The sequence below is a fragment of the Rhinolophus ferrumequinum genome, chromosome 9, assembly GCF_004115265.2.
Source record: "Rhinolophus ferrumequinum isolate MPI-CBG mRhiFer1 chromosome 9, mRhiFer1_v1.p, whole genome shotgun sequence".
In the NCBI taxonomy this organism is placed as follows: domain Eukaryota; kingdom Metazoa; phylum Chordata; class Mammalia; order Chiroptera; family Rhinolophidae; genus Rhinolophus; species Rhinolophus ferrumequinum.
This window is the reverse complement of record NC_046292.1, coordinates 7,071,879-7,099,540: the sequence shown is the minus strand read 5'-3', so window position 1 is coordinate 7,099,540 and position 27,662 is coordinate 7,071,879. Positions and strand designations below refer to the sequence as shown.

At 55.3% G+C, this 27,662-nt stretch overlaps 2 protein-coding genes across 7 annotated transcripts in view; one reads left to right on the top strand and one right to left on the bottom strand.

Annotated features, from left to right (window-relative positions):
* CASZ1 (castor zinc finger 1) overlaps positions 1-1,095 on the top strand; it is a 148,716-nt gene extending 147,621 nt beyond the window's left edge. For all 3 annotated transcript variants that reach the window (XM_033114658.1, XM_033114659.1, XM_033114657.1), the window contains one exon: positions 2-1,095. In XM_033114658.1, coding sequence (XP_032970549.1) covers positions 2-1,095 — 1,094 coding nt within the window. The remainder of the gene's footprint in view (position 1) is intronic.
* An 8,239-nt stretch (positions 1,096-9,334) lies between these two features.
* PEX14 (peroxisomal biogenesis factor 14) overlaps positions 9,335-27,662 on the bottom strand; it is a 156,080-nt gene continuing 137,752 nt past the window's right edge. For 2 of the 4 annotated variants that reach the window (XM_033114726.1, XM_033114727.1), the window contains 5 exons: positions 19,844-19,929; positions 16,874-16,976; positions 15,653-15,750; positions 12,309-12,400; positions 9,337-10,599 (listed from right to left, as the gene is read on the bottom strand). In XM_033114726.1, coding sequence (XP_032970617.1) covers positions 10,152-10,599; positions 12,309-12,400; positions 15,653-15,750; positions 16,874-16,976; positions 19,844-19,929 — 827 coding nt within the window. In that variant the 3' untranslated portion in view covers positions 9,337-10,151. Of the gene's footprint in view, positions 10,600-12,308; positions 12,401-15,652; positions 15,751-16,873; positions 16,977-19,843; positions 19,930-27,662 lie in introns of all 4 variants that reach the window. The other 2 variants (XM_033114724.1, XM_033114725.1) reach the window with 2 other exon arrangements.

Genomic DNA, 27,662 nt, shown 5'->3' with positions numbered 1-27,662 from the left:
GGGAACACCATCTCCATGCCGACAGCCTCGGGGGCCAAAAAGCGCTTCTGGATCATTGAGGACATGTCGCCCTTTGGGAAGCGGCGCAAGACGGCCTCCTCTCGCAAGATGCTGGACGAGGGCATGATGCTGGAGGGCTTCCGGCGCTTTGACCTCTACGAGGATTGCAAGGACGCGGCCTGCCAGTTCTCGCTCAAGGTCACCCACTACCACTGCACACGCGAGAACTGCGGCTATAAGTTCTGCGGGCGCACGCACATGTACAAGCACGCGCAGCACCACGACCGCGTGGACAACCTCGTGCTGGACGACTTCAAGCGCTTCAAGGCGTCGCTCAGCTGCCACTTCGCCGACTGCCCCTTCTCGGGCACCAGCACGCACTTCCACTGCCTTCGCTGCCGCTTCCGCTGCACAGACAGCACCAAGGTCACGGCGCACCGCAAGCACCACGGCAAGCAGGACGTGATCAGCGCGGCCGGCTTCTGCCAGTTCAGCTCGAGCGCCGACTGCGCCGTGCCCGACTGCAAGTACAAGCTCAAGTGCTCGCACTTCCACTGCACCTACCCGGGCTGCCGCCACACGGTCGTGGGCATGTCCCAGATGGACTCGCACAAGCGCAAGCACGAGAAGCAGGAGCGCGGCGAGCCCAGCGCTGAGGGCCCCGCGCCCGGCGCGGCCGCCGGCCTGGACGGCTCGCTGTCTCTGGGCGCCGAGCCCGGGGGCTCCCTGCTCTTCCTGCAGACGGCCGCCGCCGGCCTGGGCCTGGGGCTGGGCGACGCGGGCGACCCCGGCCCGCCCGACGGCCCCGCGCCCGGCGACGGCCCCGCCGCACCCGCACCGGGTCCCGCAGCCGGGGAGTCGTCGCAGGAGGACGAGGAGGAGGAGCTGGAGCTGAACGAGGAGGCGGACGACGACGAGGACGACGACGACGAGGACGACGACGACGAGGACGACGACGAGGACGACGACGACGACGAGGACCTGCGCACTGACTCGGAGGAGTCGCTGCCCGAGCCGGGACCGGGGTCGCGGAGCCCGGAGCTGGCGGCCCTCGGCGCCCCCGCGCCCGCCGCGCCGTCGGCCGCGTCGCCCTAGCCGCGGGGCGGTGCGGTGGGCCGGCCGGCCGCCCCCGGGGGCTCGGCCCTTTGTTTTATTATTGTTATGATTAATTTTGTAAGACATGGTATTTATACGTCAAGCTTCCCTCTGTACAGAGCTAGATGTTCGTTGTGGTTGCGGCGTCGGGAGGCGCTCCGGGCTCGGGCCCCCCGCCACCCCGCCGGTGCTTCCGGACCCCGAGTCCGTCTCAGGGCAGAGGCGGGGCCCCCTCTGGTGCTCCGGGCCGCCCCCGCGCCCGCCCGCCCGCGCAGCTTCGCGGCTGGAAGGACAGGCTGCCGAGTGCCCCTTTCTAGCTGCAGTTCGGGATCTTCAGGGAAATAGAAGGTGCTCTTGTCCGGGGTGGGAGCGGGGAGCTGGGGTCCCCGAGGGCGAGGCGGGCGCAGCCCCCGGGCAGCTGCCGCAAGTGCCCCTCCCCGCGGCCGGACCCCGGGCCCCACGCCCACGCCGGTGGGATTCTTCATTGCTCAGGACGGGGACGGGCGCTGGGGGTCACTGTGACCCCCACCCCTAACCACCAGAGGCGGGCCGGCACCCTCCCATTCGCGCAGCTAAGGCCCTCCCTCCTCGCCCTGGGGGAGGGCGGGGCAGAGGCGTCGGCACGGGTGACACTACAGGGACCGCGGAGGAAACCTCATGGAATTAGCAGAGCCGGGAGCTCCGCGGTCACTCTGCCCCCACTGCAGGGCCTGGCCCTGGCTGGTATCTGCTCCCGAGGGCTGGGGCCCAGAAGGGGCGCCCCTGGGCCTGCTTGGTGACTGCCAGGCGCCAGACTTGCCCAGTGAAAGGAGGCTGTGTTCCTTCATAAACGAAGAGCAACCAGCGCTGGGCTGCTGGGCTCCGCGAGGGTCCCAGCCACCCACGTGGTGGGAACAGGAAGGATGCGACTGTTTGGGGCTTTAATATTCAAAATGGGAAAAAATGCGAGAAAGTTGTACAGTATTTTTCCTGTCAAGGTTATTCTACACAGAACAAAAAGAAAAAAAAGCGGGCGGGCCATCAGAGCGCAGACCCGCCTCCGGACCAGCCCTGAGGTTGGAGACCCGGGTGCAATTGCTCACGTGGGGTTCTGTTTAGCGTTTATTTTAGAGGCCTTACCAGTCTGAGGCCGCTGTCTTTACACTAGCACTGATGGGAGCTGTGTGATTCCAACTTTTAACTTGAATTTTGTAGAGACAAGAGAAAAGGACTATTATTGTTGATACAAGTTTGTAGTTAATTTAACATTTGAGTTTTTCTCATTGGTTATGCGTGTGGCTTTATAGGGCTTTCCCCCCCCCCCCCCCGTTTGTTTTATTATTTTGTTGGGGATGCTTCTTTGCTGGTGCAACCCACCCAGATTTGGTTCCCTTTTCAAAACATCCCCCGTTCCTGGAGATGATGAGGTCACCAAGCCCAGAGCACAGGCACACGCCAGGCCAGTGACTCTGAGGGTGACGGACCCAGGGCAGGCAGCCAGCCAGCCCAAGGCCCCTCCTATTCACCTTCTCTCCACTTCTGGCCACCAGTGGGTCTCAGGTTGGCCCCTGAGACTCCACAGGGATAGAGCAAGGCCTAGCCTGGGGGGAGGGTCTGTCACCCAGAGCCACCTTCCCACAGGTCTCCAAGGGGAGCCCTACCCAACTGGGGAGGCAGTGGTTTCCTTTTTTCTTTTCTTTTTTTTTTTTTCTCTTTTTCTTTTTCTTTTTGTCCTCTTGGCTGCCCACAGCCAGAAAGCCAGGACCACCTGAACTGGAGAGGGAGCAGGGAGGGAGGAGTGGTCAGATGGAGTGTACCTGATTCAACAGGAAACATATCATTTTCTAAAACAGCCCCCACCAGAGCCTCCTGAACTCTTGTGGGCACCACGTGCTGCTGCTGAGCGTTCGCCCAGACTTTGTGCCCAACCACAGAACGGTGAGTCTGTGCAAGGAGTTTTGTAAAGGAAAAAAACAAAAACAAACATTTTTCAATGTAGCAAAATCAAACAAAAAAAAAAAAAGAAAGAAAAAAGAAGACGCCGACAGTGCGAAGTCTAGCCTTTTGTAACCTTCATATTGCACACTAGGACTATAAGCCATTGCTAGCTCATTTTGAATTTTAATGTGTAATTTTTGTTTTATTTTCTTTCTGTGGGGAAAACAATGCTTGATCCACCAATGCTCTTTTTAATGTTTTATAACTATGTATGTGTATATATATAAATATAAAATAATATGTATGCACATATGTGTGTATATATCTATATGTATATACATATATAGATATATAGAGATATATAGAGAGGTTTTGAGACGACAAATGCAGAACGTGAGAACCGAACTGAACAGCGTGTGTGCTCTGATTACTTGAATCTGGTCTCCTCGGCACCTGGTTATTAAGAACTGAATATTTTTCCACTTGAATTTAGTGCTATTAGAAATTTAATATATGTGTTTTATTTATTTGATTTTTTTTTTTTGCATGACTGATGCAAGGTTTGACATTTTCACTCAATAAAAACTGGAAAAAAAATCTACCAAGTTATCTTTTATTTTTAAAATCAGCTCCAAGCCACCGCCGGTGACCCGGCTGTATAGGGCGGCCCAACTATGGCCAGGCTGCATGTGCCAGGGCAGAGACAGGAGAGGAGGGAGTCGGTGACCCTTCGACCCTGGCAGGGAAGGGAGAAGACCTGTTTTGCCCCTGGGATCTGTCCAAGTTCCCACAGGTGGCTGGGGACATGGTGGGGGACTTGGGGCTGCCTGGCCAAAGGCTGGCCTCTTCCCCCAGCCCTGCCTGAAGTCCCCACGTGAGAATCAGGAGCCACCTGCGGGCAGAGGCTACTGGCATGGAAGCCTCCGACCTCCGGCCCAGGTTCCACGGCTCCCCACGCCCCCGACCCTGGCCAGCCCCCTTCTCTAGCAGCCAGGGCTACTGGGCAGGCGCGCTTGGCAGGGTCAGCCCTCTGCCTCCTCCCTCGGCTCCTTCCTCCTTCCTGCAGAGACCTGCCCGGGCTGGGAACAGCGTGTACCCGGATCCAATCCGGATGCTGGCCCGGCTCCTGCCTGGAGCACGCGGGGGCAGAGCCAGAGGGGGCTGATTCTTGGGTCTGTAGCCACCAGCCCCAGGCTTGAGCTGCTGGCCCTAGTGGCACCCCCAAAAGCGTGGGTGGTGGCAGCACTCCGGCCAAGCCTCGCCCCGAGTACAGGCCTCACGCCTCATTGACCCTGACACTTCTCAATGGTGAGCTGCTTCGCATGAAATCGTCACCTGCGCCATCTTGCCAGCCTTGCCCTGAGCTGACCTCCTTCCAGGTGGCTAAATGTCCCTGGGCCTCGGGGAGGGGACGTGTGGGGCCCACCGAGTTCCTCCACTTTGAGGAGCATCCATCCCACTGCAGGTCGCGCCCCTGCAATGAGCACAGCCCTGTCCTGCGCAGGTGAAGTCCCGCAGTGCCCAGGCGGGTGCTGCCGCTCCCCCTCTGGCTGAGCACCTCTCCCTGCTCAACGTCATTTTTACCACGAAAGCTCGTTCTAACCCAGCCCAGCACAGAGGGCCCTTCCCTTTCTTCTTTCCTCCTGGAACACAGCCCACAGGCTATTTACATAAATATGTTTGTAACAGACGCAAAAATATATACTTTCTTCTGTCTTATTAAAATGTTCAAGTTGGAACTCGCCTATTGTTTGTGGATATCTCGATTCTGTTAAATAAAACAGTGACTAATTTATGGGATAAAACACAAGTTCAACAAATTAAAGCCATTATTGGAGACTCCCAGGCCCTGGTGGGCCAAGCAGCCTTCCCGAGGGGCCTGAGAGGAGGCAGGGAGCCAAGCCCGGACCTCAGCCAGGTGGGTGTTGGTGTGACCACAGGGCTCCCTCCGGGCGCTGCAGTGGGGGGCAGCAGAGCAGAGCCCACAGAGGCTTTTTGGGGGCAGCTCCCAGGGGCTCCAGCTGCCTCTCAGACTCCCTGGCGCCCAGGGGTGGGAAGATGGACACTCAGAGCAGACCCCCCCAAACCGCCCCCTCAGCTGCCCCAAGGTCTTCTGGGCCCAGGTGGATCTCAGCAGACCCACACATGGTGGACGGGCAGGGAGTACCAGCTTCCAAGTAAGACTCAGAACAAGGTAAGGCACGGGGTTCAGGGCGAAGGATCACGAGGGCAGGCCCTGTGCCCGGCCCAGAGCAGAGTCACAGGCCCTGAGGCACCCCTCAGAGAAGCCTCGGGGGGACAAGAGCCTGTGACACAGGTGGCTGCACGAGGCCAGACCACTGTCCTGGGTCCCACGCACTGCCCCAGAGAAGTGCCCACCACACCCACTGAGACCGTGTCCCCCAACCCTAGGAGGCAGGGGCCTGCAGAGGCAGCGGCGCCCCACCCCAGGGGTGCGGAGTGGGCACAGGCCCACAACACTCCCTGTGGCTTGTTGGACTCAGTAGGAAAAGCAGTAAAACATGTTTTCATTCTGGGATTTCATTAGCTGCGGTGGTGTGCTGCTCCTACACCCAAACGGAGGCAAATTCAAGACTTTTGCAACCTCTTAGAGAGCCAGAACCAGCTGTGCAGGCTCAAGCTGAGCTCAGCGGCCTGCCCACCTCCCACAGACCTGGCCAGGCTTGGGTGCTACCAGCAGCTGAGTCATCCATGGGAACCAGGCCTCTCATTCCCAAGCAGCCTTGCCCCAGCCCACCAGGAGAGCACAGCCCCCCACCCTGAGCCGCGTAGCCAGCAGGCCCAGCCAACCCGGCAAAGGCAGCTTGTCCATCCTCCTTCATGAGGTGGCCCTGCCCCACAGGTAGCCTTGACCCACGGTCAGGGCACAGGGGCTGGTGAATGAAGTGCTGCTGCCCCACGGCCTGGCTCAGGCCTCCAGAGAGCAGGGCAGGTAGCAGGACCCTTCAGATGGGCCGGAGTCCTGGGGCCTGTGCCACCCTGGCTGGGAGGAGCTGCCCCACCCTCTGGGATGGGCCGGACCGGAAGCGGCTCCCAGGAGGCAGATGGAGCTGCTTCTCCTCCTGTGTGCCCCCCACCCCACCCCACTTGGGGGAGACCCCTGGCCTTGGGAGGCTTTTTCCCACCAAAGAACCCCCAGGCCCTCGGCCCTGCCCAGAGCCTCCCTGAGGCCTGGCGGCCACACTGGGATCTCTGAGGCATCCTGGCACTGCTGCGCCCTGACAACTATTCTCTCCCAGGGCTGGGGATGCAGAGGGCTCGCACCTGAGTTTCCAAGGCGGATTTAAAATGTGGTCCTGTCACTACAAAGAAGAGCCGCTCAGGACTTGCCAGGGAGCAGGGCAAGGCTTCAGGTCTTCTCCGCATGAAATGATACGATTTCTAATAGAAGAGCATGAACTTTAAGTGCTCAATGAAAGCAAACTATTCAGGTTTGTTCCTGACTCAGGTGAGCAGTACCCAACAGTGCTGGAGGAGATTCTAACTCGTTGTTACGGAGAGAGCCTGAGAGCCCAGGGCCCACACTTGTACCCTGGGTGCCAAACGGATGCCTGCTCGTGTGTGAAGGGGGCGGTCACATCAGCACCACACCCTGGAGGTGTCGGCCCAGTTGCTCTCCCTGGCAGGGGCTGACGATCCTGGGGTGGGAAACACCTGTGCAGGGGAAGGAGCAGGGGCCAGAGAGGTGCAAGGGCAGGAAGGTGTCAGCAACGACTCAGGTCCTCCCCCAGGTGAGCACTTCACCTGAGGCTGAAGTCACCCCCACTTGTAGGGTCCCACTGGCGCCTCTGCGCCTCTGTCTGGAGCCTCCCACCCTCTGCTCTGGGTGCCTTGGCAGAAACAATTTTAAACAAACAGACCAAGAAACACTAAGGATTAAGTAAACTCCTGAGGATCAGGTTGTCAGGCCCGTCAAAAAACGTCTCCTTCCTCCTTCTTGGGCTCTGGGGCAGGGCTGGGGGAGGGGCAGAAGGGGTGGGGCTGGGGAGGGGCAGGACAGGAGCGGGGCTGGGGGAGGAGCAGGGCGGGGCAGGGGCGGGGCGGGGCCCAGGCAGGGGCCATCGCCAAAGAGGGAGGTTCTGGTGCCAGGCGGCAGGACCAGCACCGCCATGTCGTGCTGGGCACAGGCGACCAGGAGAGGGGACTCGAGAGAACCCTCCGGTCCCACCTGCTGTGAGTCTCCAAGGACACAGGCTTCACTTTCAGTGAGACAAGAAAGTCACACAATGTGAAGAGGAGTTTCCCATTTTTATTTAAAAAGAGAGACAGAGGCGGCGAAGGCGCCTGTGAGCACACCAGTACCTGTGAAACCACATGGGGAGTGGAAGGGGGTTTTGACAGCCTCCTTCCATACCGAGTGGCTTTTAAATACCTGCTGCGGGGCCTTCCACAGCAGGACAAAATGAACGTTTATTGTCAGCATCCCCCTTCCTGCACCGAGTGCTCCTCTGCTGCCCACCCAGGGGGGCCAGGGCGCCTCCGCTGAGGGAGGCCACCCCGCCTGCCCGCCTGCCCTGGGCGCTGCAGCGGCATCGCAAGCCCGGGGAGCGCTGGGCTGGAGGGGGGCCGCGGCCATCCCAGCTCCCGGCGCTGGGCAAGTGCTTTCCTGAAAGACACTTGACAAAAATACATTGTAACTCAGTATAATAATCTTCTCCCTTCCAGAAAGGGCCTGACAGGCGCTGTCTGCTGCTCACTTCTGCCCCATTCCAAATATTTTTACCTTATTTGGATGAAATGCATTATTTTTCTAATGAAAGGCTTTTTTTTTCAAAGGGCTGTTTTCCCTCCGTCCAGCAGCTGCCTTTATTAGGCAGCACTCGCGCCGTTTTGGGGAGGGGTTTCTTCTCCCTGAAATCACGCCAGACTCTCTGTCCTCAAAAGCCGACACTGGGCGCTCCAAAGGCCTCGGGCCCAGGTTTCTCCGCATGACCCCAGGGCAGTGAGGCCCCAGGGTGGCCTCTGGCCAGTGCAGGTGCCCCCCACCAGCCCACAACTCTGGCTGCGTCTCCCCGCACCCCAGGCTACCTGCTCTCTGGTCACCCTGTCTGGTCACACTGCAAAACGGACCTCGGGAAAATCAGAGATGACGAGTGGTCACCAAGCTAAAGGGGGAGACGTCCGTGACTGCCGATTCAGAACGGGGGTTTCCACTCACCAAAGTCTGAGCGAGGGAAACCCTGCTTCAGCCTGAGGCCCATCTGTGCAGGCTGAGGGTGCTTCAGATCGAGCCCCCGCCCTCTGCCCGTCCTTCCCAGCTCTGCCCGCCTGGCTCCTGGACACTGGTGGCTCTCGTCCAGGCGAGGCTGGTAGCCCCGGAGACCAAGAAATCTGGCTTCCTTAGGGACGGCAAGGAAGCCGACTGTGTGGGCTCTCCTTCTCCCTAGGAAGCAGGTGGCAGGAACACACACACACCGCAGGGATGTCACACGAGGTTGTGAGCATCAGACAAAACCTGAGAATCAGGCTGGGGGTGCTGGACACTCAGGAGGGTCAGGGAGGGTCAAGTCGCCATAGCGTGCCCACATGATCAGGAATGGGTTTGCTGCGGGGGGAGGAGATTGGGCCCAGAGCCCCCAACGGGGCTAGGCAGGAGGTGAAATGTTTTCTGAGACGAAACAGCCCCAATGCCAAGTCACTCACCCCTGGCCCTTGGCCTCAGTCAGCAGGGCTGGCGGCCAGGTGGGAGGCTGGGTGGTTCTGTGGCGGTGGCAGTGATGGGGAGGCCGGTGAGGGGTACAGACCCGCTGCAGACCTCCACCTCCACCTCCCGGCGGCCGGCACGGTCCCTGCACTGTGTCTCCAAAGCCTTTGTGTCTACACAGGCACCCAGGCGTGAGCGTGCCCTCCGTGCCCACACCCGGCCACAGCACTGCAGGCTGCAGGCTGCAGAGCAGCGCCGGCTGTTTTCCTGGGTTTAGCTAAATGCTGTGTGAAGGTTAAAGGGAGACCGGGAGGGCGAGAGGGAGAGGAGACGGGGGAGGAAGAGAGAGCGAGACACACTCTCCTGGGAGCACTCATCCATTTAAGGAAGGAGAGCTCATCACACTCCACGTCAGGTCTATATACAGTAACATGAGGTCCCTTCCCCTCCTGGATCAGCATGTCGCCCTTCGGCAGACACTCGGGACCCAGGATGAAACCCTCCAGGCTTGGGGTGAGGGGCTGAGTCACCTGCCCAGGGCGCCCCCCAGCCCACACCCCGGTCCTCCCAGGGCTCACCTGGCGAGGCCTTAGCCGAGACCCGCCCCCCAGGCTCTGGGTGCCGTGAGCAGACAGGGAGGCGCAGGCAGGAGTTAAATAGTGGCAACTCGTCTTTATTACAATTATATACAGTCGTAGCTTGTATTCTGACACCTCTACCTGGTAGCACAGACGAGCATGTGTTTCCGGGTGGGAAGGACAGACAGGAAGGCCCTGTACCTGGCTCCTGCGTGGGTGTGAGAACCACCTCCGCCACGGGGGCCAGGAGCCGAGCCAGGCGTGGCCAGCGAGCGAGCAGTCAGAAGCGCGATGGGATTTCATTTGGGAGGACGGCAGGGCACAGTGGGGCTGGGACAGGCGCGCAGGTGGCATCAGTCGGCAGGGCCTGGCTGTGGGCCCCCAGAGGCCCTTGCCTCGGGAGAGAAAGGAGCTGCAGGGACACCACGGCCCCTTCGCCCCTGGCTTGGCCCCTGGCAAGAAGCGAGGGAAGGAGCCTGGGGCGGGGGTAAGGGCAGCAGACACCACATCCACGCAGCTCTCCCTCCCCTGAGGGTCAGGAGTCAGGTAACAAACTACCTCTTGTCATGCACGGTGTTAGGTTAGCTAAGACGCTCAGCAGACACTCCCTGGACAAGACATCTGCCCGGGAGACACGGCTGAGGGGGGCTTCCGCCCAGAGAACTCACAGCCCTCAGCTGCCACGAGAACAAGGTCAAAGGCCGCCTGTCGTCGGGCTGAGCTGCAAGGCGGGCCAGGGCCAGGCGGATGGTGAGAGGAGGCTGGGTGGACAGAAGGGCAACCCCACGCACAGGGGCCAGTGGTGCCCGGGCCCCAGAGCCCCTACCCGGCTAAGGTGCCTCCCAGAGCCAGAGGAGCCAGGGCCCGGCCGGTCACGCAGGGCACGAGCCAGGGGCCTAGTCCCGCTCATTCTCGTTGCTAGCGCCCTCGGGCCGCCGCAGCTTCTCCACCTGCTCGTTGATCTGCCCGTCCCCCCCCCGGCGGTCCTCCCTCTGCACCCCCAGACAGTCCTCCTCGTCCACGTGGCTCACGTCCTCGTCCTCCTCATCCTCCTCGTCCTCCCTCTTCTCCTCCTCACCCTGCACCTCCATCCTCACCTGGCCCTTCACGTCCACCACCCCCTCGCCCTCCTCCTGGGGGCCCAGCAGGTGGTACGTGGCTGTGGAGCCCTCGGGGCTGTGGCCATCCTTCACAGGCGAGGACGACGTGGACTCGTTGCTGACAGGTGAGATGTCACTGCTGCTGTGATGGTTCACGGCCACAGGGCTGGAAGGTGACGGCGACTTGACCGGGATCTGCCAGGAGGGGACCTTTGGGGCCGACGGGGACGGCGGGAACTGTCTCCTGGCAGAGGGAGAAGAGGGCAGGGCTGTGACAACATCCTGGGCAGAGCCACACCCTGCCCTGATCCCACGCCCTCAGACTGTGCCACCGAGCAGGGGCCAGGACTAAGCTCTGCCGCCCACCCGCAGCCACCTCCCAAACCCTCCCCTCAGGAACGACGCCTCCTGGCCAGCTGGGGGTTGGAGCAGCTGACCCAGAAGCCAGAGGGGTCCTTCACTGCCCCACTCGGGGTGCCTCTGGGGCCCACTCCCTCCTGGTCCTTACACCGTCCCCACATGCAGCCCCGGGAGAGCAAGGTGAGGGTGGGGAGCCAGAACGGGCACTGGACTGAGCCAGAGGACTGGGACCCTAAAAAGCCTGGGCCTCGCTTCTACTTGTCCATGGCACTGCAAAAAGGGGCAGGGGGCTGGCCACCAGCAGCGGGTCAATGTCGAAACCAGAAGGTCAGACTGGTACACTTTCTTAGAAACCCTGAACGCAGACTTGACAGGAAGAGCCAGTTCTCCACTCCCGCTTCCCCACCCTGGGCCCTGGGCCAGCAGCTGCCCAGACCAAAGCCAAGTCCAGGAGGGACCTTGGAGGTCAGGTCTTCTTGGCAGTGGCTTGGAAATCAAGCTCTAGGACAGGCGGGCCACCTGTGCCTGAGCCAAGAGGACAAGGCTCTGCCCCTCCTGGCTGCCCCCCACCCCCCAGCACTGGGCCTGGAACAGCGCTTCCAGCCTGGGCCCCCTGTGTGGGGTGCACACAGCCAAGGCCTCCGCGCCCCCCAGTATCATGGACACTAAGGAGAAACTCAATTTGCAGTTTTCTTGGCTCCAACGTTACGCAGCACCTGCTTTGTCCCCCTGGCTTCAAAGGCTCTTATCTCCTAAGTTTGGAAACACGGAGGACTTCTAATGACAACACTCGGGCTGCCACCGAGCTGTCACATTTTCTTCAGAGGACCTGGAAGTATGTGGTCTGGAGCGGGGTCCTCTGGTCGGGGCCCCCGTCCTTCACCCTGAGGGAAGGGCCACCTTGTACCTTCAGACCATCTCATGCAGCCCCCGCTAAACCCCGGGGCCACAGAGCCTGAGCAAGGGCAACCTGGGACACCCTGCATGTCGGGTGACCAACCGTCCCGGTGTTCAGGGACTACATGGTTCCCGGGGCCGAGGACTTTTCCAGAACTGGGCATGCCGATGACAACACCTCCACTGTGGGGCTCACGGAAGGTGCTGTCCCGGCAGAGGGACCAAGAGGGACACCAAAGGAGCCAGGGGTGGGGGAGGCAGGCACTGCTCCTGCTCCTGCCTTGAATCATTGGGCCCTTCGAACTAAGGACCCCCTGGCCCTCTGGGGGCACCTTCTCTGGGAACAAGCTGTCACTGAAAGGTCCAGCTGGGGCTCAGGATGGAGGAGGAGGTGGCCCTGTCTGGGGGGGGATGAGGATGTCCTCCTCTGCTCAAGGCCCCGCGTTCCGGCTCCAGCTGTTTCCAGCTCCTTGACCAGGTCTTGATGGGGCTGAGGAACTGTCTATGTCTCAAAACTCTTGTGGGCGCTACAGACTGGCACCCCTGGAGAGGGGAGGGAGGAAAGGGGCCTACTGGGGAGGGAAAGTAGAAGCTCAAAAGACCCCCAAGGGCGATGCCTGGATCCCAGCTAGGGGCCCCTCCCACAACAGCAAGACGGGCCCAAGAGTGCCCACCCACGTGCCTCTAGTCTCCTACCGATTTAAAAGAAGCCCTTTCAAGGAGTTAATTTCCGACTTGAGCTCATTGAGATTCTGGGACTCCAGGATCCAGTTGGTGGACGAGGTGGCCTGAAAGTCAAAGCACAGGGAACACGGACCAGAGTGGCGCCTCCCTCCCGCCCTACGGAGCTCTGGTGGCTGGGGTGGCAGGAGGGGCTGTGGCTTCAGGAGGACGCAGCCGGGGGGCATTCTGTGTCTTGTGCAGCAGCTGGTGACCCCTTGGGAAGGTCCTGCCGCTGCCTGTTCAGGGGTCTGCCTGCCTGAGCCTCTCTGTTTAAATGATGACACCCTTCCACAACTCGGGCTATCTGCCAACACTGAGGAATCGTGACATACATTTAGGTATAATAATGCTATTCTGGTTCCATAAAAGAAAACAACACAGTAACAAAAGAGCCTTATCCTTGCGAGATATACACCGAAGGGCTTGCATGTGAGATGAAATGCTGTGCGGGCAGAGATGAGGCAGGATGGGGCCCGACGCGCTGCAGGGCGGCGGCGGGCGGAGCTTGTGGGTTACTGTGCGGCCCTTCCATTTGTGTTTGAAATGTCCCATTAAAACAAAACTAGTAAAACAAACTCCATCCCTACACCAACTATGCCCTCCACCTAAGCGCCTCTCCCTGAGAGACAGTCGCAAAACACACAGCAGAGAACTCTGGGGCTAAGCAGGGCAGCTGCCTCGTCCTGCAGGTACCACACACTGTACCCAGGAGCCACCTCGGAAGGCCAGGGAGACGGGAGCATCTGACCACCTGCTGCCCGTTGCTCTCGGGTCTCTGCGTCTGTCTTGCGCAGGCCCAGCAGATGTGCGTGGCACAGGGTACACCTCCCACACTGCTCTGCTGTGTAAGGTCAGGCCCCGGACGGCGCCCCGCTGTCTGCAAAGCCCCACCTGCAGACCACGCCACCATACACAGCTGTCCTTTTGGGGATGACTCTGAAGGCTCAGAAGACAGAAGGAAGCCACCCTGGGACTTAGCTATCCTTCTCCAAGGAGCGAGAGGAGGAAGCAGCCACAGTAAACTCTGACAAATGCCACGTCCACGCACACCTCCCCCTTTGAATGTTTTCCATAGAAACTTCAGAGAACCACACCCTTCTCTGGGCTAGACGAACAGGAAAGCCAAAACGGTGGTCCCCCACATGGCCGCTGCCAGTCGCCAAGCTGCCTATGAAGTGTTTATGGGTCAACTCCAGCTGTGATGGCCTCAGGTGTGTGGACCTGCATCATCCACGCTGGAGGCCACCTGGAGGTGGCTTCAAGTGCACAGGATCATGGGGCAGGATCCCGCTTCCCTTACACAGCCACCATGGCCTGCCACAGAAAAGCCAAGCAGTAAGTTCAGGAGAATGTGGAGGACCTCGGGCTGGCAGAGGGCAGGGACCCACACAGCAGTCTCTGACGTAGGGTGGGGGTGCTTCAGGTCGCACCCCAGCCCACCTTTGCAGGGAGAAGCCCTTCAGAGAGGCTGCAGGTCTGGGGCAGGAAAGGCTGGCGGCCTCAGCCTGAGCGCATGCAAACGCCCGCCACCCTCACTCCCTCCCTCGGGGTCCCCACTCCAGACCACCAGACAGCTCACATCCAGAAGCCACTGTTCTGGCTTCTCTGAAACCTTGAAAGCTATAGCAGCCCATTAACAAGGGGGCAATTTCCACTCACCGGCCTACAGAGGACTCAAATTTCTAAACGCATATGGTGCCAGATGCCAGGATTTAGAAATAAAATCTGACATCTGGGGCTTTTTAGCCAGTCTCTTTAAAAAACAGTTGTAGAAAACTCCCAGCATTGAGTTTTATGTAGGTTTCTTAATTACTTAACGCTCTTCTTTTCAATTTTTTACGGTGCTACAGTTGGAGTTTGGAAGCCAGATATAAAAACTTACATTACAGCTGAGAAAACACAGCTCCGAGTCTTTGGTTTATGGGGTAACCAGTCTTCACACATGTGGGTTTAGATACCAAACCAGTGAACCCTATTTCAGTACAGGAGACAGTGAATGAAAGAGGGCTGGGGTCAGGGTGGGACGGGGGTGGGGGGGATGGACCATCAGGAAAACACGCGTAAGAAACTCAGGCAGCTCTCAACCACCAAACACAATCCTGGCCCCCTCCCCCCTTAAAATGCAACATGTGGTCTTAATCTTAATGGTTAAGCCTGGAAACAGTTTTCCAATTTCCGGAATGGCTTCTGGTCACTGGCAGGCCATGGCTCCAAAAGATAACAGAGGAGCGTGGGGCGGGGCGGTAACCAGCCTTCTAGGTTCTTTACGGGCCGCGGCCTCCGGGCCACCACGCCATCTGAGGAAGTGCAGGCAGCACCTCTGTGGGGGCGGTACCTGAGGAGGGGATTCTCAGGGACTCTCTTCACAGGAGGCACCCCAGATTCCATCAGCCATGGAAGGATTCCCATGTTGCTGGGTTTGTGCAAATGCAAAAGATCCGAGTGCTGTGCACTGGGGTGGGGCGAGCCTGGGTGAACCACTCAGCCTGGATCTCTCACAGAATCGGTGGTGGAAGCAGTGGAAAACAACAGGGAGAAGGGGATGGAGCAGAGAGGACATCTGCGTCTGTCTGAGACAGTGCCTCAGGAATGGCCTTGTCACACACCCACAGAACCCAGGCCAGAGGCCTGCAATCCTGGGAGCTGACTGAAGCCAGGCACAATGGCTTCAGCACGTAAGGACAAGGAAGGAGGTACCATTATAGCTCCATTTTACAGATGAGGAAACTAAGACTCAGAGAGGTTAAGTAACTTGCCTGTGGTCACACAGCCAGCATGTGGCAGAGGAGGGTTTCACCCCAGGCAGTCTGATCCCATGGTCTGATACTACTAAGACCGCTTCAGATTGGGAAGTGAGGCATGGAAACTGCCCCACTGATCAAGTAGGCGCTAGAGTCCGTTAGGGGTTACCTGATGCTGAGACCTGGGTTTAGAGAACCTGCACTATACAGCAGAGTCTACCTTGACACTCCCTCCACCTCCACCCCAATTCCCTTGGCAACTGTGACCTGTGACCTAACTTGCAGGTGAAGACCATTCCGTGTCTACAACAACCGCCTCCAGAGCTGGGGCGTGTGCTGCCCCAGGAGGGCCACAGGCAGAGAGTTTTGCCTCCCTCCTGTTGGGAGGTGACAGGGAGACAGAAAGGATGGCCTTCATCACTGGATCCTCCTTTCTCTACAAGGCAGTGTGGGCCCATCGCATGACCGGCATGAGAAAGGGCAGACCCAGCGGAAAGCAGTGAACTGGGCACAAAGGACAAGCGTGCAGAGCTGTGCAGGGCAGACCGGGAAAGCCGGAGGGTCAAAGACAAGTACCTTGGCTGTGGCCAGTTCGTGGGCGAGTTCCTGGACCTTCTGCTGCTGCTGAGTCAGCAGCTCCTGGACAGAGGCTAACGTCACCTGCAGCTGAGTCACTGAGAGAAAAGGGCAGTGGCATCTGTTAACCGGTACCCACAGATTCTTCCCTCTGTGCACACACCCTAAGCTGCAGCGTCTAATTTGTCTGCACACGTCCCCCACCCCCGCAACCCGTATAATTTATCTGCACTCTGGGTAATCCACCTGCACTGTATCTAACCTCTAGCATTTCTACTTTATCTTTCTATTGTGCAGTTGTCCATGGTCAACAGTATATCCATCCAAAACCTCTCCCCTCTAATTATATCTGCTGATGATTTGCTGGGCTCTTCCAACTTCTGTAACGTCTGTATCCCTCGTCTCACAGCCTGGCTGTGTCCTTGTGGGACTCACGGGAAGTCTCCACTCGTGTCAGAGACACATCTTGGGTCTCTATGCTGCCCGGGAGTGGTTAAAACTGCAAACCCAGGGCCCTGCGGCTCCTCCCTGCCCTGCCCACCCAACCCGGAGGCTGCGGAGCTTCCTGGTGTCACGTGACCTGTCCAGGACTTGGGGCCACCACTACCTGAGCATTTCTGAGGGCCCAGCGGCCTGGGACAGAGGCTGTCTCACTTGCCTGAGTTTTTAGATTCACAGCCACTATCTAGTAAACAAGTTTATAAAGGAGAAAAGCCACCTCTGGTGCGACAGGTACCAGCTAATCTGGGCCATCACTGGGGCCCTGGGTAATGAACGCGAGCCCTGTGGAGTCGATGACAGAGGGGGTGGCTGGGGTCCCGGGAGCCGCAGTAATTACAGCCTCTCTTGACCCCACGTTGGATTCTTACAGGGAAGGGGGAAAATCGCTGAAAACCCCCCTGAAAACCTCATAGAAGCAGAAATTAAAAATGAACTTTACAGCCCTTAGAAAGGCTGTCATTTTATTCCCCTTATTAATATTCTGAGGTTGGGAGCCTTTCCGTAAAAACATAATTAATTGAGGCCGCGCCGACAGTAAACAAGCAATTTCAAATTAAACCGAAATGACGGCGGCTTCATTTGCAAATGTGAACAGATTCTCAGAGCAGATAAATGAAGTCACCACATAAAGTGGAGACGGAGGGGAGCAGGGAGGGGGCAGAGAAGGGGCTGCCTGGAGAGGGCTTTGAGGGGTGACTAGATGGAGTCGTTAATCTTCACCTGTCTGTGCCGCGCTGCCACTCAGCTCCGCGAGACTCGCCTCCATCCTCTCCAGTTGCTTCCTGTCCTCTCGGCCGCCCATGATCAGGGGGAGCAGGCATCTCTACAAGAAGCAGGGTGGGCAGGGGCAACGGGTGCAGATTGGGGTTATTCTCCAACAGTTTCTCATCCTGCAGACCAATTTTCTGTCTGTCACCCCCAGGTTTTGGAAACTCTCTGGGCAAACACCGTAAACGAACAAGATATTTGAAAGTTATGAGGCTGCGAAAGAACCAAGGAAAAATTCTGTCTGAATAGGGAGAAGGACCAGGAACAGGATCGAGTGGAATCAATTTGACTGATTCTTACGGAAAACTTTTTGGTTCGTTTATTTAGTTTTCTTAATGGCACAGTAGCTATCATTTCTGTAACAAGAATATTTTAAATTGTACTTGAAAAGTTTTAAGATAACAATGTGACAGGTTACACAAGATACCACTGGTGGCCTCGAGGGACGAGAGCTTTTTACTGGACACTTTTGTGAACCTGTAACATTTTGAACCACGTGAGTGAAGTTTCCATTAAGGAACAAATGAGTAAAATTAAATAAACAAAGATTATTTGAGAAACTAGATGGGAACCCACAGCTGATTTCTGGGACCTTTGGTTCTTTTATGAGGGGATAATATATGGCCATTCCGAGGCCATCGGAAGAGGTCATCTCGGTCTTTTTCTAAACTAGCCTTGAATCTTCAGGACAAGCTTCCTTCAGCTAAGAGTCAGATGCAGTCAAATTCTCCCAGAACTGAGACTCGGGCAGAAGGGAGAAGAAGGGGCAGAATCTGAAGAAACTGACCATGGGGAAAACAGGCAACCAAGCAGGGAGGACCCCAAATGTGGAGAACCCAGACTAGGGGAGGATGGGGTCTCGGAATATTCAGGAAGAAGGCAGGTGGGGGGGTCACTGGTAACTGGGTGGTGGCAGGTGGGCAGCAGGGTGGCCGTGGGGAGAGGTAAGCTCTGAAGTCCAAACGCTCAGGGTTTGGCGCCCTCCCAGTTCAGCGCGTGAGACCAGCCAACTTGAACGGGTGGCACTGCAGCGCAGTGCGCGCTGGCAGGTGTGGAGACTGGCCAGTGTGACAAAGGAGAACTTGGCCTCTCACTCCACTTGGGCCCCACAGAGGAAAACAGACAGCAACTTCTCCATTAAGGTTTCTGTACTGGGGAAGGAAAAGGAAGTCTCTCACAAGGGGTTTGCGGGAGAACTCATTTCTAGAGCAGCTCCTGAGTGGAGGTCATTATTTAGCACACGTACAGAAGCGTCTTCTATTTTGCAAAGTGCTTTTCAACCACCGTTTGAGTTATTACCTACAACTGGGCTGAAACTCATCAAAGGTAGCCTTACACTCCAGGTTGAAAATTTCCTAAGTATGAAAATCAAGAAATTCTTATACGTGTGGGGAACTAAAAAGTCCATTTCTGAGATCAAAAATGCCAAGGGAAGGACACATACACACACTAACCCCAGCCGAAATCTTTAAGTATTTATAAAACAAGATGACGGCTCACCTGCCCTCCCTTTTTAACTTGAAGAAACTATTAGATGTTTCAGAGATTCTCTTCTCACCACTGACTGATCTTTCAATGTCTCTTTTCTTTTCTAACAGAGAGGAAAGACCAGAGTTTGGTGGCAACAACTGAGGATATGTCTGCTTTGCTGTCCACACCAAGGGGAGCCCTGTTTTCCGTTCTCATCAGATCACAGGCTGTCTGAGGGCGGCCATGTGACTGTTCCGTACTACTCCGGGCAGCCGAGACATGAATTTAAGCATTTTCTTCTTCTTGGCAACTGTATATAGTTGGAGATCAGAAAGAGGCTTGCACACGCGGTAAGGAGGGGCACTGGGCCAGAGGTGAGGTTCCAGGATGTAGAACATTTTGCTTCTGGATTCCTGACATGGAACTTTCCAAACCCAAGAATAGGCGTTACATTGAAAAATGTATATTCTGCTACAACTCTGTCGTTAGGTTTGTACCAAGTCAAAAATCATGAATCCCAGAGTGCAATGTTTAAACATGTTTCACGTGCTAAAAGTTACAACAGTAAGTCTGGGTATTTATTCCCGATTCTTTAAAAAGAAATCTCCAAACGAGAGATTGCTGCAGGCGGCCTCACAAGGAGCAGCCCAACGGAAGTCCTCCGACCACTGTTTCACCTTTTGTCTCTGGGCACCCACCCGGGCTCTGCATCTTCTAGAAAAGACTCATTTGCTTCAAATCAAAGTTAGTTTCTGGTATCAAGGAAATAAGTGTTCACTCGTGCCTGCTGTTCTGTTGGAACCAACGACCTCTGGGATCCTGAGAGGTCCGGGGAAAATCCTAGGTTTACATGGACGGCAACACAACACATAAGAAACAAAAACTAGATCCCATAAATAAGATTATGCTGAGAGTCCCCGAACTGGTTTTTAACACGAAGGAGAACAGTGGCGTTCAGAGTGCTCCCTCCGTGCCACGCACACAGCACTTCCCAAGAAGCACCACTGAGTTTCTCAACAGCCTCGTGACGCAGGTTCTATCGTCCCCATTTTGCAGAGGAGACCACTGGGCCTGTGGTCACATACCTAAGTGACAGAGCCGGGAGACAGCAGAGGAAGCTGGGCCCCACTGTCCACACTCTAACCCCATGTTGTTCAGTCTCCCAAGACTCAGGCTGCTTCGTATGTGCCAGGCTCTGTCCTAAGGACTCGACACGGCTCACCCCACAGAGCAGGGACTTTGAGGAGAGATGCCAACCAGTGGATGAGGCGGGGACTGAGCCTGCCAAGTGCACCCATCCGGGTGGGGGCAGGACCTGGACTTGAACCCTCCAGGAGTGTGTTCCTCTGTTCACTGCATCACTCCTGCCACCGCGCCCCAGGGCTGAGAGCCTCTACAGAGGGGAGAACGGGGCTGGATGCCGAGCGGGGATGTGGGGAAGGGCGCACTTACCTTGTAGAGCTGGTGAAAGCCGAATGCGATTCCTGCCATGATGATGGCCAATGCACTGTAATCTCTCCATCGGGAACCCACAGAGCCTACGGTTGGGAGAAGAGACGCGTCAGGAGAAGAGGCACACGCGTCCTTCCTGGGGGCCAGGGAGAGCACATGTGCTCCGTGTCCTCCTCTCACAAGTCTGGCATCTGTAACACCCAACTGCAGGAGACAGCGTGTGGCTGTCAGAAGCACCGGCCAGGCTGCAGCCCCCGCCTCGTCCGGCTCTCGCAATGACCTGCCTCAGTGTGCGCCTGCAGTGCGCAGGGGTTTGCAGGGAGCTGAGTCTCCATGTGGGGAGTCAGCTGGCAGAGGCGAGCTGAAGACCTAGGGCATGGTGCCCACTCTCAAGGAACGAGGGGTCCAGTGAGGCTGACACAAACACACTCAGGCGTGTATAAATGCACGTCCACAGGCCCTACTACAGACAGGGACCTGCTATGAGCCACTTCAGAGGCGGGGGGAGGGGAAGGGGGTGGGGAAACACTGCGTCATCTGTTTGTCCAACCCTTCACGAAGTACTGACTATGTGTCTGACAGGAAGGGGACGGTGGTGAGGGCCCCCCCCCGCCCTGTCCTGCTCTGCTCTCCCGTTGAGCTGGTGGAGAGACAATCTACAGATGACTGAACGCGGCCACTCCACAGTGATCAAGAAGGCCAAACAGGGTGATGGGAGAGGGGGGACGGCAGGGCAGGGTGCACGCTGAGATCTGCAGGGTCCCGAGGACAGAGCTCCAGGCTGGGGACGAACAGGTGAAAGGCAGGTGAGCACAGCTGACCTGTGCTCAAAGGAGAACAGGCGGCCGGTGCGGATGGGGGAGCCCCTGGGCCTGACCAAGCCAGAGGGCTACTGCTGGCCAAGAGAGCCACGGGAACAGAGAGGGGCCAAGTTAGTCTGCGGGCCAGTGGAGAGTGGGCCGGGCGGGAAAGAGGTAGGAAAGGCAGGGCCAGGTGGGCATTGTGTCCAAGGAACCCCAACGTCGTTTCACACAAGCAGTGGGGTCACCGAAGGCTTGAGGGCAGGAGTGAGTGGTCAGCTTTCTCCTCAGGGGAACAGCAGGAGCCTTGAGGTCAGGCTATGGGGGAGGAACGCGGGGAGGACGCTACTGCAAGGGGCCAGGGAGGGCGAGAGGGAGGGGGACAGGGACGGGAATGTCGGGGCAGGACGACGTGCTGCTGGGTGCGGGGGCCCCAGGCATGGGCTGCCAGTCTTCATGGAGGAGCAGACTCCTGGCCCAGCGCCCCCACACACAAGCTCCCCCCGAACTCCGGGAGGAAATGCTGCTGCCACAGGAGCAGAGGACAGTTTTCTAATTGCTCCCGTGCACTGTCTGCAGTGCTTCCATGGCTGGAATCTTATCTGATGCCGCAGTGACTCTGTGAGGCGCCCGGGAAAGCACTGTCTCCATTTCGCATGTCCACCTAGAGCAGCAATGTCCAGCCCACCCGGCGTGGCGCTCTGCCTCCTCTCAAGGGATCTGCTACCGGGGGGGAGGGGGGGCATGGACCACTGCTTCCAGAACCGCCGGCTCTGTGGGACACCGACCAGTCTGTGGGATCAGACCACAGTGCCCATGGGAAGTTACCCAGAAGGCACCCACCCAAGGCATGCTGCTGTGACGTGGAACTAGGATCTGGAAGGAAATTTGGGAGAGAAAAGGTGAAGAAGGAAGAACAGCAGCATCCATGGAACCCGACAGGAGCGCCTCTCGGCCAAGCAAAGCTGAGGAAGGGATTTTAGGACCGACACCTGTGTGCTTCGGCCTTCACCTCTCCCCTGGCCTGCGAGCTCCCGAGGTATTTGTCCTCCTGGTGTTGCATGACCGAAGGAGAGCAGGGAGGGAAAGCTCAGTGGTAGGAGGATGTGGGCGCATGGGAGGAAGGGCTGCTGGCATGCAGCCCAACTGGGGGGAGCCAAGTGGCAAGGACACCCAAGGGGGCAAAGGAGGTGCTTGCTCCTCCCCGGGCTGCTGAACGGGGCTCTCAGGGGGCAGAGCAAGAGTCTCTCCTTGGCCACCTCACCCCTCCCCTCCCCACACCCTGCCCGGATTCCCTGTGAGTTTCCCATTGTCACCCAGCCCCGCCTGAGTCTCCTGCACAACTGGAATCAACAGGTGGCCTCTCCCACAGCTCTCAACTCCCATTTTTTTGCTGTTAGTTTTCAAATCACATAGCTTACGACAGTCTACGGCAAACAGGCTCCCTCCTCCATCAATAGCCACTGTTCAGAGTTTCTTGTTTATCCTGTCGGAGAATTTTTACGCACATATAAGGCAACACAGATATGTATTATTTTCCTTCTCCTTTCTCCCTATTTCTCATTCTTCTTTTTTCTGTGGCTGCTTAATATTCCATTTAACCAATTCCCTATTGATGGACGATTAGATGGTTCCAGAGTTTTACTATTTCACACAGTGCTGCCAGCCATGAGTGGTCATGTCACCTCACATGTACGTACAAGGACATCTGTAATTGTGAATTCCTGGGAGGCTGGGTCAGAGGTATACACATTTGCAATTTGGACAGAAACTGCTCCCCGGGGTTGAACCAGTCCATCCCCACCAGCCAGGTACACTCACAGCCACCCCACCACAATGGGTAATCACACCCGCAGATTTCTGCCAATACGAGAGCGGGAAAACAGTACTTCACTCTAGCTTTAATTTGCATTTATCTTATTATAAATGAGGACTGAGCGCCTTTTCATCTGCGTTTCCTTTTCAGTTTACTGCATGTGAACCGTACTTTCCTACTCCATTTTAAAATCAATGTCCTTATCAATTCATAGAAACCTTTTATACACCAGGGAAATTGGCCCTTTGTCTACAATAGGAGTTACAAAACTCTTTCCCAGTTTAGTTTTCTTTTGACTCTGCTTATGGTGTTTGTGGCATGCAGGTGGTTTTCATATTTATGGAAATGTATCCATCGGTGCCATTATGGGCCCTGGGGTTTGGGTTACAGAGAGCCAGGACCTCCCCTCTCTCTCCCAAGCTGTGCAGTGACACGCAGGGTTCAGTGTAAGAAGCCGTCTCCAGAGGGGGGCTCTGCGGCTTCCACCTGTAGTAACATCCCATCCCACACGAATCTGAATCTGCCTAAGACAAGCAACCACCACTTTTTAAATCCAGCCAGGGAGCTCTGAGTCCCAGGCATGGCTCTTTCTGTCATTCCTGGCCTCCTCTGCTCAGAGGACCTTGATGCAAACTCCAGTGTCTAGTGTAAGTTCATTTTTAGGAGGAAAAAGTGAAGATACTGCGTAACCTTTCCACTGCTCAGAGGGGCTTTAATCCACCACCAGCACATCCGTCTGCACTGTCAAAATCCTGAGAGCATCTTCAAAATGGGCACATGTCCAGGATATTATATTCACCACTAATTCTCAAATACTCACTAAATAGCTTACAGGAAAACCGTTGCAACTCAAAACTGGACCAGAACCCAGAGTGTGTGCTGGAACCTTCTTTCCTGCGAACACGCAGGAAATGAAGCCTTGAGGATGAAGCCTGTCATTCTGGGGGCTGGGGCTGAACAGGTGCAGGCAGTTCGGGGGTCCGAGAACCAGGCCCTGTCCCACAGTGGCTCTGACCTCCTCAAGCCCCAAGAAACACCTGTGGCTCCCTGCCAGCCGCACCCTTCACCCCCGCACGGCTCCCGGATCCTGCCAGGCTCGCGTTAAGAACATTTTATTGCCCCCTGGTTTTCATTATTAATGAAAAGGGACCAGAATGATCTTTCCTAAAGTTCAGAGAGTCTATAAAGACAAGAAGCTGAAATGCCATTTTACTCGTTTTGGAGATGTGTGATACAACTCTGTCTTGTGGCAAAATGAAAAAAGCGACAAACTAAGATGGAGAAAACGCCTACCCACTGCATGCCTTTCAAAAGGTAAAGATCAGAGTTACTGAGAAAGCACTTGGCGTGACCCCAAACTAGCTCAGACCCCAGCTATGACCACCTGGAGCCCTCTCCCCACCCGCACTGGAGCCAAGCTTTTTCCAAGCCCAGTGCAGTCAGAGCTCCGAGAGGAAACGGAGAACAGAGCACCTCATCACCATGCTCCCCAAATGTCCAGAATCATACAGTCCAGGGCAAAAAGCCCTACTTTGAAAGTAAGGGAAATGAATGAGGAGCTTTTTAAAAGCTTCCGAGCCCCCGGTCTGGAAGCAGATGCCCGCACACACGGCAGACAAGGGGGCAAGAAGCCCGAGTTAGAGACCCTGGTTCCACAGCTTCAATCGGATGGTTCCCAGAGACATTCTTCTCTTCTCACGAAGCCCAGACCACTTGACTGAAGGTGGCAGAGCTTTTCTAGATTCAGAGAACCGGGGAACAATACTGTTTTTACTGTCGCTCAGATTCAAATCATCCACAGCCCTTTCCCCACTGCCACGGCGAGGTACTTGACCGACACAGCACATCACTGTGTCTCGTGAAGGACGAGGAGACCGTCGACTGTGGCAGCAAATCGCATCCCGCACAACTGAGCGTTTCTGGGGCCGCCCTTACGTCTTTGGGCTGCAGTGAGGCCAGAGGACAAACTGTTGCAGGGAGAGCGGTGCAGGCTCTTCGAAATGCAGCCCCTTCCTTAACCTTCCAAGGATTCCATCAGCTGGCTTGCGCTCTGACAGTCTCAGAGATTTCAGGTGAATCCACGGTGTACGGTGGCCACGTGAGGGGAAAGCAAGCTGCACCCCCATGGCTCCTTGACCTCACCGAACACCAACAAAACCGACATTACTCAATTCCCTTAGCTACGTCTCCAACAACCAAGAAACCCTCGCCTAGCCGGCGAGAACAAGCATCCGATGAGGAACACACGCGTGGAGCCGGGAGCTGTGCACACAACATGGCCATGTGGAACTTGAAACCACCAAGTCAGGGGCTCGCTGACACCCCAGAAACCCCACAATCCAGTAAAGATTCATCAGGACAGAGCAGAGAGCGGTCACAAAGTCACCCGTAGAGACAATCTGCATCCAGAGACGTGCTTGCTGACGGGAGGGAGAATCAACAGGGAGAATCAACCAAGTGCTCAGGGAGGCTGGCAGCCGGAGTGCGGGGCGACACTGGGCAGGCCCAGGGTGGTCCCCTCCAGACTCATCAAGGCTGGAGCCAGGACTCCACACAGTGGTGCACCCAGCTTCTCAAATCACCCCATCAGCTTTGCGCACAAACCACCCTGGAAAGGAAATGGTCAGACAGGCTCATCCACAGTGAGGTCCTGGACTAAAGCCAGTCCGCCGCCTCAGTTCCATTACAGCACGGAGCTGCTGGGCCAAAGGCACAGAGACTGCTGACCAGCTGAAGGGAACCACAGGCTGAGCTGAGGGAGGCCGGCAGTGGTCAGAAAGACAAACTGACCCAGAGCGCGGCAACCAGACACAGAACAGCTCCGCTCCGAGGAGAAGCACCTGTACAGCAAAGGCCTACAGTAGCCCAACGGCAGTCGCTTCTGAAAATCCAAGGCCTGTCTTCATGTGAACATCCTGTGAAAGACCATCTTTTCCATTCTCGCAAGCTGCAGAGCTATCCGCAGTGTCCTCTTTAGGCAGGAAGGGTACTGAGGCATATCTATATCCTCACTCAGAGATGAAAAACTATGAACCCTAATTAAACTGTAAGAATCAGAGGAGTCCAGAAATGGACCCATGCTTCCACAGTCAACTGATTTTTCACAAAGAAGCCAAGGTGCTTCTGTGGGGAAGGGTAATCTTGACAACAACTGTGTTGAGACAATGGGCCCTCCATAGGGGGAAACGGACTTCAACCTTACACCACACACAAAACGGAACTCACAACGGATCACACACACCTAAACAATAAAGCAAAAACGATAAAGCTTCTAGAAGAAAACAGAAAACATCAAAGAAAATCTTTGCAACCTTGGGGGAGGAAAAGACATCTGAAGATATAAAAAGCATAAACCATAAAAGGAAAAAAATTGATTGAAACGGACATCATCAAAATTTTAAACGTTTGGCTTTCAAAAGGCACTGTCTAGAAAACGAAAGGCAAGCCATCAGCTGGGAGAAAATATCTGCAAAACATGTATGTGATAAAGGACTTACAATCAGAATACATAAAGAGTTCTTACAATTCACTAAAACACAAAACAACATGATTTTAAAAATGGGCAAAAGACTGGAAAAGACACTTCACAAAACATATATAAACGGCCAATAAGCACCTGAAAATATGCCTGACATTATCAGCCCTTAGGGAAATACAAATTAAAAGTACAGTGAGATTCTATGACATACACATCTGAATGGCTAAACTTAAAAACTGACAATAGCAAGTGCTTCCAAGGATGTGGAGCAACTGAAACACACATACATTGCTGATGGGAACGTAAAATGGGCAACCATTTTGGTGAATCTGGCAATTTCTTACAAATTGAAACACACAGCTAAGGTGTGACTGAGGCTTCCACTCCCAGGTATTTACCTAAAGAAAAAGGAAAGCACATCTGTACACAAAGACGTATTCTCATGGCAGCGTTACGCCTAATAGCCCCATACTGGACAGTGGTCAATGGATAAACAAACTGTGGCACATCCATACAATGCATGGGAAGAGGGGTGGGGGAGGACACGTGAAAGAAACATGTGTAGCTCACAAAGTAAAATATTTAGTACCTGGTTCTGTATGTATGTATGTATGTATGTAAGTAGGCATGTATGTATGTTTGTGATGGTAAAGAAACCAGACACAAAAGACTACATGCTGTATGATTCCATCTACATGAAATTTTCTAAAAGGCAGAACTTTAGTGGCAGAGAGCAGACTGCTGGTTGACAGAAACTGGAACTTGGGGAGAGGGCTGACATAAAGGGTACAAAGAAACTTTCTGGGGAAAATTTCTATATTGTGATTGTAGCATTGGTTACATAAGTTATGACTCATTTGTACAACTCATCAAATTATACACTTAAAAATGATTAATCCTATTGTGTAAATTTTACTTCAAAAAAGCTGACTAGAAAGAAAAAAATTAAGAGGAATCTAGAAACATAAAACTGCAATTCCATCCTAGATCTCCACCCAAGAGGAATGAAAACTTACGTCCACACAAGCCTTGCACACAGATGTTCTCAGCAGCACGATTCACGTTAGCCCAAACTGGAGACAGCCTAAACGTCCATCAGGTGGCGACCGGCAGACAAGACGTGGTCCATCCACATGATGAAATACTACTCAGCAATAGAAAGCAATGAAGCCACTATGTGCGACAACATGGATGGGCTTCAGAGAAATATGGCAGATAACAAGGGATCCTAAGTTGTATGATTCCATTTACTTGAAATGTCCAGAAAAAGTAAAGTTATCATGGTTACCGGGGGCTGGAAGTGACACTAACAGTAAAATGGGCACGGAAGATGGTATTTGGGAGACAAAAGTGCTCTGAAACTGATTTAAGGTTGTACTACTCAGTGAAGTTAAATATCACTGACTTGTACACTTGAAATGGGTGAGTTTTATGATATGTAAATATACTTCAATAGATTTGTTTAAAAAATAGATTTTGAAAAAGAAGAGTCAAGACATAGACCCATGCACATATAAGCAATTGATTTTTGATAAAGGGACAAGTCATTCAATGGGGATAGGATAATCTTTTGAACATATGGTGTTGGCACAATTGGATATCCACATAGGGAAAAATAAACCTTGACCTTCTCCTTATACCACACATAAACATAAATAAGAATGAATCAGAGATCTCAACATTAAAGTCAACACTAAAAAACTCCTAGAAGAAAACATAGGAGAA